The sequence below is a fragment of the Myotis myotis genome, unplaced genomic scaffold (assembly GCF_014108235.1).
Source record: "Myotis myotis isolate mMyoMyo1 unplaced genomic scaffold, mMyoMyo1.p scaffold_m19_p_10, whole genome shotgun sequence".
Taxonomy (NCBI): domain Eukaryota; kingdom Metazoa; phylum Chordata; class Mammalia; order Chiroptera; family Vespertilionidae; genus Myotis; species Myotis myotis.
Window position 1 is genome coordinate 35492964 of NW_023416314.1, and position 15388 is coordinate 35508351.

General features: G+C 48.2%; 1 protein-coding gene across 1 annotated transcript in view; it reads left to right on the plus strand.

Moving 5' to 3' along the window:
* TENM4 (teneurin transmembrane protein 4) overlaps positions 1-15388 on the plus strand; it is a 734586-nt gene that overhangs the window by 575033 nt on the left and 144165 nt on the right. The window contains exons 12-13 of the mRNA XM_036324847.1: positions 12244-12345; positions 14460-14654. Of these exons, the coding sequence (XP_036180740.1) occupies positions 12244-12345; positions 14460-14654 (297 nt within the window). The remainder of the gene's footprint in view (positions 1-12243; positions 12346-14459; positions 14655-15388) is intronic.

A 15388-nucleotide genomic window follows, 5' to 3' on the forward strand; every position in this document is an offset into this window, starting at 1 on the left:
TATATAGTGGTTTTATTTAATTTTCACAACAAGGGTATAGGACCGTGGTTTTCTCATTTTACAGATAACTGAGATCTCAGATGCAGTGACTTACTCTAAATCTCACCCTCAGAAGAGTTGCCGTTTAGACCCAGATCTGTTCCTATTCCAAAGCCCAAAGCCTCCCACTGCTCCTTTCAAATGGGGACCACACTGTGGGTCCCCCTGATGGCATCAGCACAGCGGAGCCCACAGATACTCGTTTGAAGGGAGGAATGATAAAGAGTAAATGGATCAATATTATTGTCCAGCATGATACAGTTGTGAGTGGCCAGAACTGCATTTCGATTGCTAGCAGGTATGTTTTAAAACAAGAGTTTCCGTGAACAAAACCCAAATCGGTGCTATTTGGAAGTTCCTGGTCTTGGCAGCATCCTTTGTGTAGTCCTCACTCTGTACCTAACACACTGAAGGCAGAAGGAATGGGACCAGCATGTGTTATTATCGGACCGGCAGTGGGTGTGATGGAGGAACCCCTAGGTTGGGTAGGAAATGGGTAGTCCTGCCACTGAGTAGCTGCATGAACCTCAGCCAGTTATCTGTGCCTTCGTGTTCTCATCTACAGAACAGCGAATCATACATAGCACCTTCCCTTCCTCCATACAGAGCTGTTATAAGGGTCAAATAAAACTGCCTGTAGAAATGGTTTAAAAACATTAAGTCCTGCCCAGCCGGTATGGCTCAGTGGTTGAGCATTGACCTATGAACCAGGAGGTGACAGTTCGATTCCCAGTCAGGGCAAATGCCTAGGTTGTGGGCTTGATCCCCAGTAGGGGACGAACAGAAAGCACCCAATCATTGATTCTCTCTCATCACTGATGTTTCTATCTCTCCTTCTCACTCTCTCTGAAGTCAATAAAAATGAAACATTAAGTCCTGCACTTAGCAGTTATCATCAAAGCCTGCAAACTACCAGGCACAGCCCAATAAGGTCCAGGTGAATGGATATGTTAAGATTCGTTCAGTTGCAAGAAGCAAAACCACACTCAAGCAACCTCAAGGAAAGGCAGCTGTGGCGGTGACTTCGTTTCTGAAAGAGTGACATGGTTTGGGACTAAAATAGACACTGAAAAGCCTCTGGAAGTCCAAGAAGCTCCAGCGACCCCATTCATTCTCTTCTTCTCATGGCTGTGTGGCCCACTGCCGCATTCCCTGAGCACATTTCAGTTCAAATACTAGAGGCTGGGATTCTGGCCATGTCATAGAGTGTCGGTTAGTCAGCATGTGAATCTAGTATCCTTGAGTCAGGAGCTCATCCCGGTCCAGTCACCTAAGGCCAGTGGGGAGGTGGCATCATCTGGTCTGCCTGTGCCAGCTACCCAGGCAGGGACTGTGAGCAGAGCATGGCTCCTCAGAAGGAGCTGTGGTGAAGGATTGATGAATATATAAAGGAGGGAAAAGTGTATACAAACACGTGAGCAGCACCTCTCCTTTGAAGGCCCTTATGCTCTTGAGCAGCATAGCCCCTGTCCGCCTCATCACCATGTGATGTGTGTGTCTCGGTGGCCCCTCTGGCATATGCTCATGGGGCTTGGGAGGAGGCAATGCATGCACAGCGTTCTCTGGGAAAGGCAGCAGAACCTGAGCCAACTGCAGGGACTCTGACAGCTGCCAAAGCTGCTGCCGACAGCCCTGGGAAAAGATGTGGGAACTCTTCGCTAGAGGCAGCCAGCCAGCCAGCCACCTGCTCCCCAGTCCCGTCCCTGTTCTCTCAGCCTGGGTGACTCTCTGAGACCCCCCTCGCAGGGTAGATGATAATATGAGGCTAGTTATCTGAGGACAGGTTAGAAAAGTTGGAGCCTGAAAAGCAACAAACTTTCTTTTTCTCCCTCAGGCCCTAAACATGATGATGATCTAAGATTTCTTTTTCTTAATCTGTTTGTGTCATTTTCTAAGTACTGACAATTTGGTTTAATTCATTAGATCACAGGATGTTAAATCTGAAAGATCACCCAAGCCATCCATTTCCCTTGGAACACTTCCTGAGCCACAGTAGATGCTCAGTAAATACTTGCTGAATAAATTTAGTGAATTTGGATGTGAAAAAACAGCCCTCGAGAGAAAGGGCCAAGGTCACCTAACAAGCTGGTGGCAGGTGTAGGACTAGAACCCAAGTTTCATAGATAGATAGATAGATAGATAGATAGATAGATAGATAGATAGATATTAGAGGCCCGGTGCACAAAAATTTGTGCACTCGGGGGGGAGGGGGGTCCCTCAGCCCGGCCTGTGCCCTCTCGCAGTCTGGGACCCCTTGGGAGATAACGACCTGCTGGCTTAGGCTTGCTCCCGGGTGGCAGAGGGCAGGCCCAATCCCTAGGCGCAGCCCCTGGTCAGGCTCAGAGCAGAGCCGATTGGGGAGTTGGGGCGCCGCCCCCTGTCATTCACAGAGCAGGGCGAGGTTGTGATTCCACCCTCACTCACGCTCAGGGTAGGGCCGATTGGGGGGTTGGGTCACCATCCCCTGTCACACTCAAGGCAGGGTCAATGGGGAGGTTGCGGTGCCACCCCCGTCATGCACAGAGCAGGGCCAATCAGGGGGTTGGGGCATTTCCCCCTGTCACTCACAGAGCAGGGCCCATCAGGGGGTTTGGGGCTCTGTACCCTGTCACGCACAAAGCAGGGCCCATCAGGGGGTTGGGGCGCAGCCCCCTGTCACGCACAGAGTAGGGCCAATCAGGGGGTGGGGGTGCCGCCACTCTCACACTCAGGGCAGGGCCAATGGGGAGGTTATGGCTCTACCCCGTCACACACAGAGCAGGGCCCATGGGGGGGGGGGGGGGGCGCCGCACCCTGTCACACACAGAGCCGCAGGGCGATCAGGGGGTTTGGGCGCTGCCCCCATCACGCTGATCCCGGTGCCAGGAGGCCTCGCGGCTCTGCTGATCCCAGTGCTGGGAAGCATATTACCCTTTTACTATATAGGATAGAGGCCTGGTGCATGGGTGGGTGCCGGCTGGTTTGCCCTGAAGGGTGTCCTGCATCAGGGTGGGGGTCCCCACTGGGGTGCCTGGCCAGCCTGGGTGAGGGGATGATGGCTGTTTGCAGCTGGTCACACACCCTTCAGGGTGAGGGTCCCCACTGGGGTGCCTGGCCAGTCTGGGTGAGGAGCTGAGGTCTGTTTTCAGGCTGGAGGTGACTGAAGCTCCCAACCGCTCCTTTTTTTCTTTTCTTTTTTTTTTATTCTGGGCCAGCTTTAGCTTTGAGGCTTGGCTCCAGCTCTTAGGCCTCCACTGCTGAAAGTAGGTTTCTGGCCTTTGCTTACAATGTTGAGATCCTGCTGGCTGAAGCCCGGCAGGTTTCTGGGGTTTTATTTAGCTTCTATGTTTGTTACATAGTTGCTTGCAGCTCAGAGGCCTGCAGCGGCAGGCGGGGAACGTTGGAATCCTCTGTCACTGAAGCAAGCAAGCCTCATGTTAGTTTCAAGCTGCCTGGCTGCCGGTCGCCATCTTGGCTGACAGTTAATTTGCATATTGCCCTGATTAGCCAATGGGAAGGGCAGCGGTCGTACGCCAATTACCATGTTTCTCTTTTATTAGATAGGATAATTGATTTTTTTTTATAGAGAGGAAGGGAGAGGGATAGAGAGAAACATCAATGAGAGAGAAACATCGATCAGCTGCCTCCTGCACACCCCCTACTGGGGATATGCCCACAATCAAGGTACATGCTCTTGACCGGAATTGAACCTGGGACCCTTCAGTCTGCAGGCCGATGCTCTATCCACTGAGCCAAACCAGTTAGGGCAGAACCCAAGTTTCTTGATAAAGTCCAGGCATGTTCCCTTCCACCATGACTCAGAGAATCATAAGATTTCAGGTTTGGAAGATGTCATACAGCTTACCTTTAATCCGCCTGCAGTATCCCCACCAGTCAGCAATTTGCCCTCTTTTTCAGTACATACAGTGACTGCCCATGTATGACCTGATAGGTTACCTCGTCCCTTCAAGTAGTCATCTACCCAATAAACAGTCATTTACCACCTGCTTTGAGTCAATGGGGATACTTATTGATTATTCAGAGATGAAGAACATATTTCCTGCCCTCAAGTTTACAGTTTTCATCCACAGACTATAACCCAACATAGGAAGTGGTATTCTGCTCTCAGGCTTACAAAATTATTTCTTCTTTTGAACCAAATCCACTCCCCAAGGACTGTAGTCCTTACTCGTTGGACCTATTAGGGCTACAGAACAAAAGTCTAATCCTTATTTCCCATATTAGCCCTTCAGATGTTTTTAAACAGAGCTCATACCCCTTTATAGGCTAAATTCCCAATTCCTCCAAAAATTCTTTATTTGAAATGTGGTTTCAAGTTCTCTTATCCTTCTGGTTGTTCTTTGATGAACACGCTCCAGTTAATCTTATTGGGCACTTAAATGTGGCCCCCAGATGTGAACTACTGAACTCCAAATATGGCCCGAGAGTACAATACAAAATTAAACTTCCTGTCCCTCCCTTCATTCTAGGCATTGTACAAGGAAACAATAGCCTGTTGACCACCAACTGTCCTCTTGAGTCTGACTTGTACCAGGCATACTGCCCTGCATTTCATTTCTCCCTTGTATTCCTGCTGAGTTTCTCAATAACAAATATCACTGAGGACTTGCGTGTGTGTAGCACTATCATGCTTTGAAGAACCAGACGTGCTGCTTATCTTCAAGGAGTTCATAATCTTATTGATGAAATTTGTTTTGCCCCCAAATAATTAACAAAGAACCAAGACCTAATATCATCAAGGGAACAGTCTTTTTCCTAGACCCCCCTCCTTAGAGCTGCGCTTAGTAGTGGTTGGTAGACTTCTGGGTATGATTGAAAACAGATCTCCCAGTTCATATGCCAGTGCAGACCTGGCTTCAAGCCCAGGCTGTCAGGGGCTTTGTCAAGTTTTTGTCATTGCCTTGACCTAGACTGTTGCAGATGAAAAGCCTTTGAATTCCATCATCTGCAGAGGAAGCTGGGGCACCTACAGGGACTGACACCTCGTGGGCCATGGAACAGCTTTCCAGCACCTGGCACCTGCCCAGTGCCAATCTAGTGTGCAGAGGGAGGAAAGTTCTTTCAGTTGTTGGCATGAGTCTGCCTGTGTTTGGGCTTCTGGGAGACAACAGGTTTAATTTGCTTTGACAGTGCTTTTCCCCAGGAGGGAATTTATCCAAACACCCTGCCTCCTTCACATTCAGCTCAGTGCTTGTTTGTTTTCCCGGTTTAACCATGGGGAGTTGCTCTGTGTTTTATATGCATATGTGCGTGTGTTTATCCCCAATAACCCACATTGCCTGGGTTGGATTCATTAGATCAAGTAAGTATGTTGTTTTAGTTCCAAATGAAATGTATGTCTGACCCTTTCTTCAAACTGAAATACCGACTCTGCCAAGTCCTGGGCAAACCTCCTTACATGCACAGCGTTATACTATTTGCTCTTCACAATAACCCTCTGAAATGGGTGCTATTATTAACCCCATTTCACAGGTGAGGAAACTGATGCTTAGAGATGACTTGCCCAAAGGGCATGTTGCTAGTAAGAGGCAGCCTGGCTCCAGAGCCCCGACTTTGGTCCAGGCCATACACCACGCACTTCCGCTTCAGATAGAACTTGGTTCACCTACCAGATTTGCCCTTATAGCTGTGACCTTGAGAAAGTGACATCAGCTCTTGATCTCCATCTGAAACTGTAAAATGGTGGCAAAGGTACCTATTTCTCATAATTATTATAAGTAATGAGTAAGTGACATATCTTTCACAGTTCATTTGAGGGGATGAGGAGATCTGTGTTAGAGTCTTCCCTCAACCTGGAGCTGCTGTAGAGTTAAATCCCAGCTATGCTATCTAGTTTGTTTCCCTCTCTTCTTTTGGTTGCCAATAGTAAACCCAATCCCCTTTCAGGATGTATAATGTCACTAGCTGCAGTCAAGGTGACACACCCAGTCGTCCAGTTGGCTGTCCCAAAGTCCAGATCCTTCCCTTCTTGCCTAAGCATTAGCATCCATCCTACAGAGAAGCCAAAGGAGGTGTCAGAGAGTGGGTCTCTGCCAGGCACTGGGTAGACCTTGGTTCCTCAACTGAGCTCTCCCAAACAGTTGCCAACATCCACTTTTACAACTGAAGGAGACATGAGGGAAGCAGAGGAAGGAATTGTAGGTAGAAAACACAAGCTTCTGTCATCTGGGACACATCACAGGAGAACAATACGGGTGTGAGGATGGGGGTGGGGGGACTAGAAGGGAGGGATAGAGCAAGGTAAGCAGAGAGAGAAGCCAAGGATGATTGGTAAGCTCCCACCTCACAGCTGCTCCTTCTATCTTTGGTGCTAGAATCCAAGGTCAGGCTCCTGTGACCACAGAGGTGTGCCTGCTCAGACCAGGGCATGAAGCAGGTGTGCCCAGGCCCTGGGGAGCTGATAGAGGCGGGGAGCCTCCTTTCCTCTCTAGGCTAACTGCTCCTGTGAAATGGGAGTCCACAGTTAGGCTGCCCAGTAGTCCTTCTCCAGGCAGGATTTTTCTCTGGTCTCTCCTGTTTCCTACAAAATGAGGCTTTGAGATTTCAAAACAGAAAAGCAGAAGGTGGCAAATGAAGGCAGGCTTTTCCGGCAATCAACCCTGGACTTGGAAGGATGTATTTATCAACTGTTACCCTTTCACCTGGACACGCTTATGCTAGTGATTTGTTCTGGAAAAGTGTAGTGAGCAGACAAGATGAGGTGCTGCAGTGGCTTCACCGAGGCCCTGTGGTTTCCTGTCTCCCATGTCTCCTCCAGGGAAGAACACTGTTGTCTTTCTTCCTTCTGCTGATGCCCCTTTGTATTTCGAGCAATAGTTTGTTCAACATCCTGAGAACACGCCCACTCACAACACATGTCCAGAGAAGGAGCTAAGGAAACATTTAAACTCTGCATTCCAACACTGATGGAAGGAAAAACACGTTCCTAAGAATCAATTTTCCTAACAGGACCCACTATGGTGATGGAAAAACAAAAGCACAGGGCGGGAAGGCCCCTGCCTTCCCATATGCCACATACCCAATTAGGAAAATCAGTTATTCGTAGGCAGCTGCATTTTCCATTTAGATTTGAGCAGATCTGAAGGAACACCTTCTGCAGAATGAAGGCAGCTGCAGCTTGGACATGAGCAAAGCAGGAAGGAACTGCAGACGGAAGACATTCACCAAACACTAATTGGAAACATAACAGCATGTTTAGTCAACAAAGTTCACACTCCTCCCAAGCCAGTGAGTGTCACTCCTGCACTAGTGTTTAGCGTAGAGCTAGCTCCTCAGAGGAGACTCATCATTTGTGGGATCCCAGGTGGACCCCAAGTAGTTGAAATCTTTCCAAACGGAAGAAAAACTATATACAGAAACATTTCATCAAACAGCAATATTCTCCAAACGTCTCCCTCCCACTTCCTTGTTACTATCGTAAAATTATTCCATGTTTCCTAAAACTTCTGCCTTCTCTGAAACCAACAGCCTGGGGCAAGTTTTTGTAGCAAACAGCATTCTGTGCTGTCAGATTTAGCAACCGACACCAGACTCAGTCACAGAAAACATACTTTCCTCACTTTTTCACCATGAAAGCTTTGTGGCAGATAATTCAAAATCTAGAAAGTGTGTGTGTGTGTGTGTGTGTGTGTGTGTGTGTGTGTGTGTGTGTGTAACACTGATCTGCAATCAATCCTGCTATAAATGCAACTGGTAATTATAGTAATTTTATTAGACTTTTATATCATGGTTTTGAGAAGGACTGAACCATAGGGCTTTAGATCTGGGAGAGGCCTCTGAGATCATCCAGTTGAATTCTCTCAGTGATAGCAACAAACATTTATTGAGACCCTCTCTGTGAAATGGATTCAAGGGCAAATACAGAAATGAATAAACTTGGTGCCTGCCCTCAGGGAGTTCACAGTCAATGCTGGGGACTGTTTGGGGTTTTAGGAAGAGGGAAGGAAAGAGAGAGACCTAGAGTAACTTAGCCTGTTTAGGAAATCAGGAAGGCTCTAGCTGATTTGGCTCAGTGGATAGAGCATTGGCCCTCGGACTAAAGGGTCTCAGATTCAATTTGGTCAAGGGCACATGCCCGGGTTGCAGGCTTGATCCTCAGTAGGGGGTGTGCTGGAGGCAGCCGATCAATAATTCTCTCTCATCATTGATGTTTCTATTTCTCTCTCCATCTCCCTTCCTCTCTGAAATCAATAAAGAAATATTAAAAAATAAAAAAGAAATCAGGAAGGCTTGTCAGAGGAGGTGACATTGGAGCTGTATTTGAAAGAAGGCGTAGGAATTGCCAAGCAGGCAGGGATGAGGAAACAGGTGCAGAAAAATGAAGTGACATAGTCAAGGCCCCACAGCCATTTAGAAGCAGAACAAGACCCGAGGTCAGGCCTTCTGCCTCCGTCCTGTATTCCTGAGATACCGCAGGTGGAGCCCACCCTCCAGTCCTACCTTAGCCAGTAGCTAAAAGTGAAAATAATCTTGCCTTAAACTTTACTCAGAATTCTTATTTTTAAAAGAATATTCAAAATGAAACTTTCTAAGCCATTCTCTCTCTCTCTCCCCTCTCTCTCTCTCTCTCTCTCTCTCTCTCTCTCTCTCTCTCTCTCTCTCTCTCTCTCTCTCTCTCAGTGTTTAGGAAGCCACTTATAAAGTAAAGGTATTAGGAAGATGGATACTTCCAGGCAAAGCAAGTGAGAGCAGAATTACCTGGGGCCATGGCTTGTGAGGACCCAACCACTTTGCCCTGAAACGAGAACTTATGCTGGGTTAGACCCTCTTGTTCTTACCCGTTAGTGTAAAATTGCTCATGTTAGCAGAGGAACAACATGGAGCAAGTGGAATTTCCCACCCACTCATGAAAGGAACCACACATTTGAACCCTATTTCCAAACTTTTAAAGTAGCTTCCAAGTTGATAGTGGCCGACAATTGGGAAAGACCTTTCTGGGAAGTGTACCATGCGATGAGTTCCTCCCCATCTCCCTGTCTTTTCCCTTCTCTATCCATATCCACGCCATTCTTCACGCCCACCTCCTCTGAGAAGCCTTCCCCTCTGCTGGTTTTGCCCCAGATAAGCTGTCCCCATAAGTTGGCCCTGTAATCGTCTATGTCCATGGCCCATAGTGCTTTGCAGCAGTTAAAGCTCCATGCCCTTGTGTGTGGATGCCTTGTCTGCACGGTTGCTCTCAATTTCAGACGCACAGAATTTTAGAACAGAAAGCAGTCCTAGGGGTCACCTCTGCCCTCACCTTGATTTCACATATGAGGAAGGTGAGATAGGCTGGAAGTTGCTTTAGGTCACCCAGCATGGTGCCAGAAGAATGGACCCCAGGCCAGGTTTCCTCACCTCCACGCGGAGCCGCTTCACGTCCTGTGCTGCTGCCCGGGTGGCAGTGTCATCTCATGCCCCCACTGAGGCTGCAAATGTCCCGTAGGCAAGACTCGTCTTCTGTGGTAGCATCTCATCTACCAGAGGCCTTCGCCTTGGCTTCAAGACTTAGTTGTGAACTGAGATGTGGTTGAATCCTTAACTCTGCCCACCTTTCCTCTACTTTCAACTCTGAGTGCAGACTCACTCTGAGGCCTTGGTGAGTCACTGCCCTTCCTCGGCTCAGTTTCCTTCTCTATTAAATGAAAGCTTTGGGCTAGATCAGTGGTTCTCAACCTTCTGGCCCTTTAAATACAGTTCCTCATGTTGTGACCCAACCATGAAATTATTTCCGTTGCTACTTCATAACTGTAATGTTGCTACTGTTATGAATCGTAATGTAAATATCTGATATGCAGGATGGTCTTAGGCGACCCCTGTGAAAGGGTCGTTCGACCGCCAAAGGGGTCTCAACCCACAGGTTGAGAACCGCTGGGCTAGATGGTCTCTTGAATCCCTTTAAGTTCTAAAAGTTCTAGAATTCTGTACCTTTCAGCTGAGTCCTTTGGTGTCTTCAGGATTGGCCTCTCTGTCCCCCAGATCTGCCACCTCGCTCATTCTCCTGGCTTACTATGGAGTGAATTTCTTTAAGGCCCAGAGAGCATAATAGTATTGAAGAAGACCAGGCTTGGCATCCTAAGGCCTGGGTTTGAATCTTGCCTCCATGCCACTGTATCTGTGTGGCCTTCAGCAAGTCACTTCATCTCCCAGCCACCTTAAATTAAAAAAAAAAGGGGGGAATAACCATACATCCTTTTGGATTTGGTGATAGTGAAATGAGACAAACTTTGTGGAAATACATGGCACAAAGAAGATAGTCACATATAGTGACTTCTCTCCTTTGTTCCACACCCAGCATTTGGGAAGAGGGCAGTTCGGCATGCATAGATTTTCTAGCTAATGGCTGTACTAACTGGAGCTACACAACATTGACTACTTTTTTACTAAAACCTTTCTGAAATGAATTTGATATTTCATGACGTGTCACTCAGACAGTCCCAAAGTATGAGGAAGAATTAGAGAAAGGAACATCTTTCAAGAGGGGCATCATAGCAGATGGTAAGCGAAATAGGCCAGTCAGAGAGAGACAACTATCACATAATCTCACTTATATGTGGAATCTCATGAACAAAATAAACTGACCAACAACATAAGGAATGCAGGGGGCAACGGGAATATGAAAGGAAACTCCTATGCCTTTTTTTACGTGTATTTTTTATTGTTGACATTATTATGGATGTCCCCTATTTTCTTCACACTTCCTCCTCTCCGCCCCACCCCCAGCCATCACCACACTGTTGTCTGTGTCCATGGGCAGAGCATATATGCATATAAGTTCTTTGGTTAACTTTGGTTAATCTCTTCCCATCCCACCGCCCTTCTCCACCTTCCCTCTGAGATTTGTCAGTCTTTTCCATGTTTCCATGCTTCTGGGCTTTATTTTGTTGGTCAGTTTATTTTGTTCATTAGATTCCACATATGAGTGAGGTCACATGATACTTGTCTTTCTCTGACTGGCTTATGTTGCTTAGCGTAATACTCTCCAGTTCCTTCTGTGTTATCTCAAAGGATAAGAGATCCTTCTTTTTAACAGCTGCATAGTATTCCATGGTGGGAATGTACCACAGCTTTCTTATGCACACTTGGGCTGTTTCCAGATCTATGCCTTGTAAAGGAGCTTGGATATTTTCATTTCTCCGCCATTGAATGGTTTTAAGTAGGAGAATGTTTCAGAGACATCATTACTCAGGCTGCTGGGTGGTAAATGAATCAGGGAAGGGGGAGTAGGGAAGGGGAGGGGAGGAGAGGGGAGGGAGCAAAAGAGGAAGCTGAGAGGCTGGCCATGCAGCTGTTGGTTAGCAGGTGTGGAGGGAACCGGACTAAGGCTTGAAAAATCAGAGGTGGGAAAAGATAGGTTTACAAATGCTCAGTAGCTTTAAAAACCAGATTCCTCGAATATCAGCTCATTGTGAAAAAAAAAAACAACACAGGAAAGTGTAAAGACCACAAGAATCACCCAATAACCGAGCATCCAAAGATAGCCCTGCTAACAGGTTGAACTATTTTTTTCACTAATATTTTTTGCAAAAAGTTTCTAATGTATTTGTAGATACAAATTTGATTTATAAAAAAAAAAAAAAAAAGTTCAGGCAGACATTTTCCAGCACACAACTCTTAATGTCAGTGGAGATATATCTTAGTAAGAGTAAAAATAATGTAAGATTGTTTGTTAATCCTCACCCAAAGATACTTTTCCATTGATTTTTAGAGAGAGTGGAAAGGAGGGTTGGGACAGAAACATCAGTGTGAGAGAGAGAGACACATTGATTGGTTGCTTTCCGCACACACCCTGACCGGGACCCAATTTAACCTGCAACCCAGGTATGTGCACTTGACCAGGAATTAAACCCGAGACCCATTGGTGCTTTGGCTGACGCTCTAACCACTGAGTACACTGGCCAAGGCTATATCTATAAAAATAAAAGTATAATATGCTAATTAGACCAGACGTCCTTCCAGACGACCTTCCAGACAAAGCCAGTGGCCGAAGGGAAGCCCGGGTCCCAGGTGCCGGAGGGAAGCCGGTGCCGGCAGCCGGGGGAAGGAAGGCCTACTCTTGCACGAATTTCGGCATTGGGCCTCTAGTAACATATAATTCTTAACTTCATTGGTTGCTTTCAGTGACTGGGCAAGAAGAGCTCAAATGTGTTAACCTGAGGCTTGATTCCTGGGCCTTCTGTTTGGGGAAGGTTCTGTTTTCAGCTCTCCTTCTCTTTTCTCCCCCAGAATCGGTGGATAACTGCCCCAGCAACTGCTACGGCAATGGGGACTGCATCTCTGGGACCTGCCACTGCTTCCTGGGCTTCCTGGGCCCCGACTGCGGCAGAGGTGAGAGCCCCGGTGTGGACCTGCGATTTCCACTCCCCATGCCCCGTGGGAGCTCAGGTCCCACTCCTCAGAGCCAGTGCAGAACTCCAGGCCACTCTTTTAAAAATATATATGTATATATTTTTATTGATTTCAGAGAGGAAAGGAGGAGAGAGAGAGATAGAAACATCCATGATGAAAGAGAATTATCGATTAGCTGCCTCCTGCACACCCCCCACTAGGGGTAGAGCCTGCAACCCAAGCATGTGCCTTTGACCGGAATCTAACCGGAGATCCTTCAGTCCGCAGGCCAACACTCTACCCACTGAGCCAAACCAGGTAGGGTTCCAGGCCACTCTTGACTCTCGCGAGAAGGGCTCCCAAGGGCCATCCTTCAGAAACCCTGTGAGGGAGGTCTTCAGGCCACTTGACCCACAGGTGCATGACCAGGAGGTCAGGAAGGAAGGGGCAGCCACAGTTAACCTCATGTCGCCTTGTGGGGGCAGAAGGAGTGGCATGGGGGTCCTTGAAAAGCGGATTTCCCCTGAGAGGAGTGATCAACCTTTGCCAAGTGTCTTCGAAGTTCACCTTCAGCTAGCGTGGTTTCCCCTGGCCCAGAGAAGGGAGGCCTGGTTTCTTGCTCAGTTAATGCCTTCTAACAGCACAGGCAGCATCATGGCTGAGACCACCAAGGACTCGGGAGGTGGGCGAGACTGCTCTCCTCCACACAGGACCCCAGTGTTGCTTCAGATTTGGGCACATAGGGTCTAATGATAATCCCCTGGCGATAGTTTCAAGGCTGCCATGATCTACCGTTTGCCTTTGGCCTTCATTATTGTCCTGCAAGAATCAACAAGGAAAACACCAAAGGAGATCTGTCATCCTGAGATTTTGGCACGCCCTTTGGGGAAACTCCCTTTGGTTTTTCTCCCTCATCAGTCATCTGCTTTGTGTCCTTTCGGGCTTGGTCCTGTGCTAGACACTGAGCAAGCCCAGGAGTTCTCTGCCTGGGAAACAGACAAAATCGACGATTACAAAGCGGCTAGTAGGTGAGAAACACGGTAGGGAGGTCACGTGCAGGGAGTGCCTATCGGAGGGAAAGGGAGCAGCTGTCTCAGCTTGGATGGTGAGGACCAGGAAGGGCTCCCAGGTGAGGTGCTCCTGGAACTGAGACCTGATGCCTGAGTCATTGCTCATTGGTGGAAGCCAGAGATGGCTCCCCAGGCCAAAAACACAGTGAGGTGGCACTGCTTTGGGGATTCTGCTTATTCTTTCTAAGGTGAAATAGACTCAGTTTGAGGCAGCAAAGCCTGCAGCCCCCAGGAAGCACAGTGATTCCCCTGCCAAGCGCTTTCTAAAGAAAAGCTGCCAGGTGGGGGCAGGGACAGTGGTTTGAGAGAGAAGGGATGAGTCATCCCTTCTAACGAGAATTACCATCTCATCCCGTATGCACTTAGAGTGAAGAGCCCTGTATAAAACAGCCTCTTAGTGAAGCTCACTAAGGCTGGTGGGTACTTACAGCACACTGAAATATAATTTATTTTTATATAGTGTTCTTTGTACAGATGTTCACAAAACGCTAAGAGGCAGAATGCAAAGATAATACTTTCAAGAGCTAAGTTGGGCTCAGCTACTCTCTTATGGGGCCATGGTTTATGGGTTTGAGTGGAGGCCTGAAAAGCAAGGAAAACGGAGAGAAAGCTGGGTTAAAGACAACAGTAAGTGTGCTGCAGATGAGGGTGGGGAAGCAAAACGGAGCGCTATTAGGAGAGCGTTGGAGGAGGGATATGGGCAGGCAGGAGGTCCAGCTGTCTTTCCCAGGGAGCCCCAGGAACTCACTGGGGTCCTAGCAACCACCATGCTGCCCCAGTAATATTAGGGGGTGGGAGGGAGCAGGGTTCACTGGGCATCAGCTCCACCAGGCCGTGCACTGCACACCTTCACCTACAGCTCCAGATGTGTTTAATCCGGAATTAAATAAAACCAGAGAAGCAGACAGATGGGCACACGTGAGAATTGTGGCAAAGCACTGGAGGCTCTTGGTCAAGCCAGCAGGTGGAGGGGAGAAAGGGACAAAGGCTGGTGGGGGATGCTGGGCTTTGGTTCACACCAGGCTTCCTGTGCTTTCTCCCCAGCCTCCTGCCCCGTACTCTGTAGTGGGAACGGCCAGTACATGAAGGGCCGGTGTCTGTGCCACAGCGGCTGGAAGGGCGCCGAGTGTGACGTGCCCACCAACCAGTGTATCGATGTGGCCTGCAGCAACCATGGCACCTGCATCATGGGCACCTGCATCTGCAACCCCGGCTATAAGGGCGAGAACTGCGAGGAAGGTAAGATGCGTGCAGGCAGCCCAGCACCTTCCTCAACTTAGAGGGTAGCGCACGGGGCCAAGAGGACATCCGGGCAGCAGAGGAAGCCACCCTGTGACCCCCACCCTGAGCCAGGAGCCCATCAGCAATAGTAATGAACCTAAAGAAGAGGACAGACAAATGCAGTCCTACTCAGTGAAGGGCACAGAAGTGTTGGACCAAGTACTTACTATACCCAAGGCTTTGTGCTGGATGCCTTGCATTATTTAACTGCAAACCCTGGTAGGGCGGGGAAATCATCTTCATTTTATAGTCGAGAACATGGAGACTCTAAGAGTCAAATGGCTTGCCTGAGGTCACGCAGCTAGCCAATGGCAGGGTTGGGTTTGAGCCCAATCTCTCTGTCTCCATAGCCCAAGGTCTTTCCACTCCCCTTTTAGCTCATTCACTCCCCATTTCTGAAGTATGAGTGTATTTAGACCTCCAAACTCTGCCTTCCATTATCACACTCATATGTGTGTGTGTGTGTGTGTGTGTGTGTGTGTGTGTGTGTTCATACATGTAGCTCTCAGGTGCTCAAAGGAATGTCTCTCTCCTTCATAAAGTAAATACAGGGTGTCCCCCCAAAATGTGTACACACTTTATTTTTTAATTAAATCTTTATTGTTCATATTATTACAGTTGTTCCTCTTTTTTCCCCCCATAGCTCCCCTCCACCCGGTTCCCACCCCACCCTCTGCCCTTACCCCCCCCCC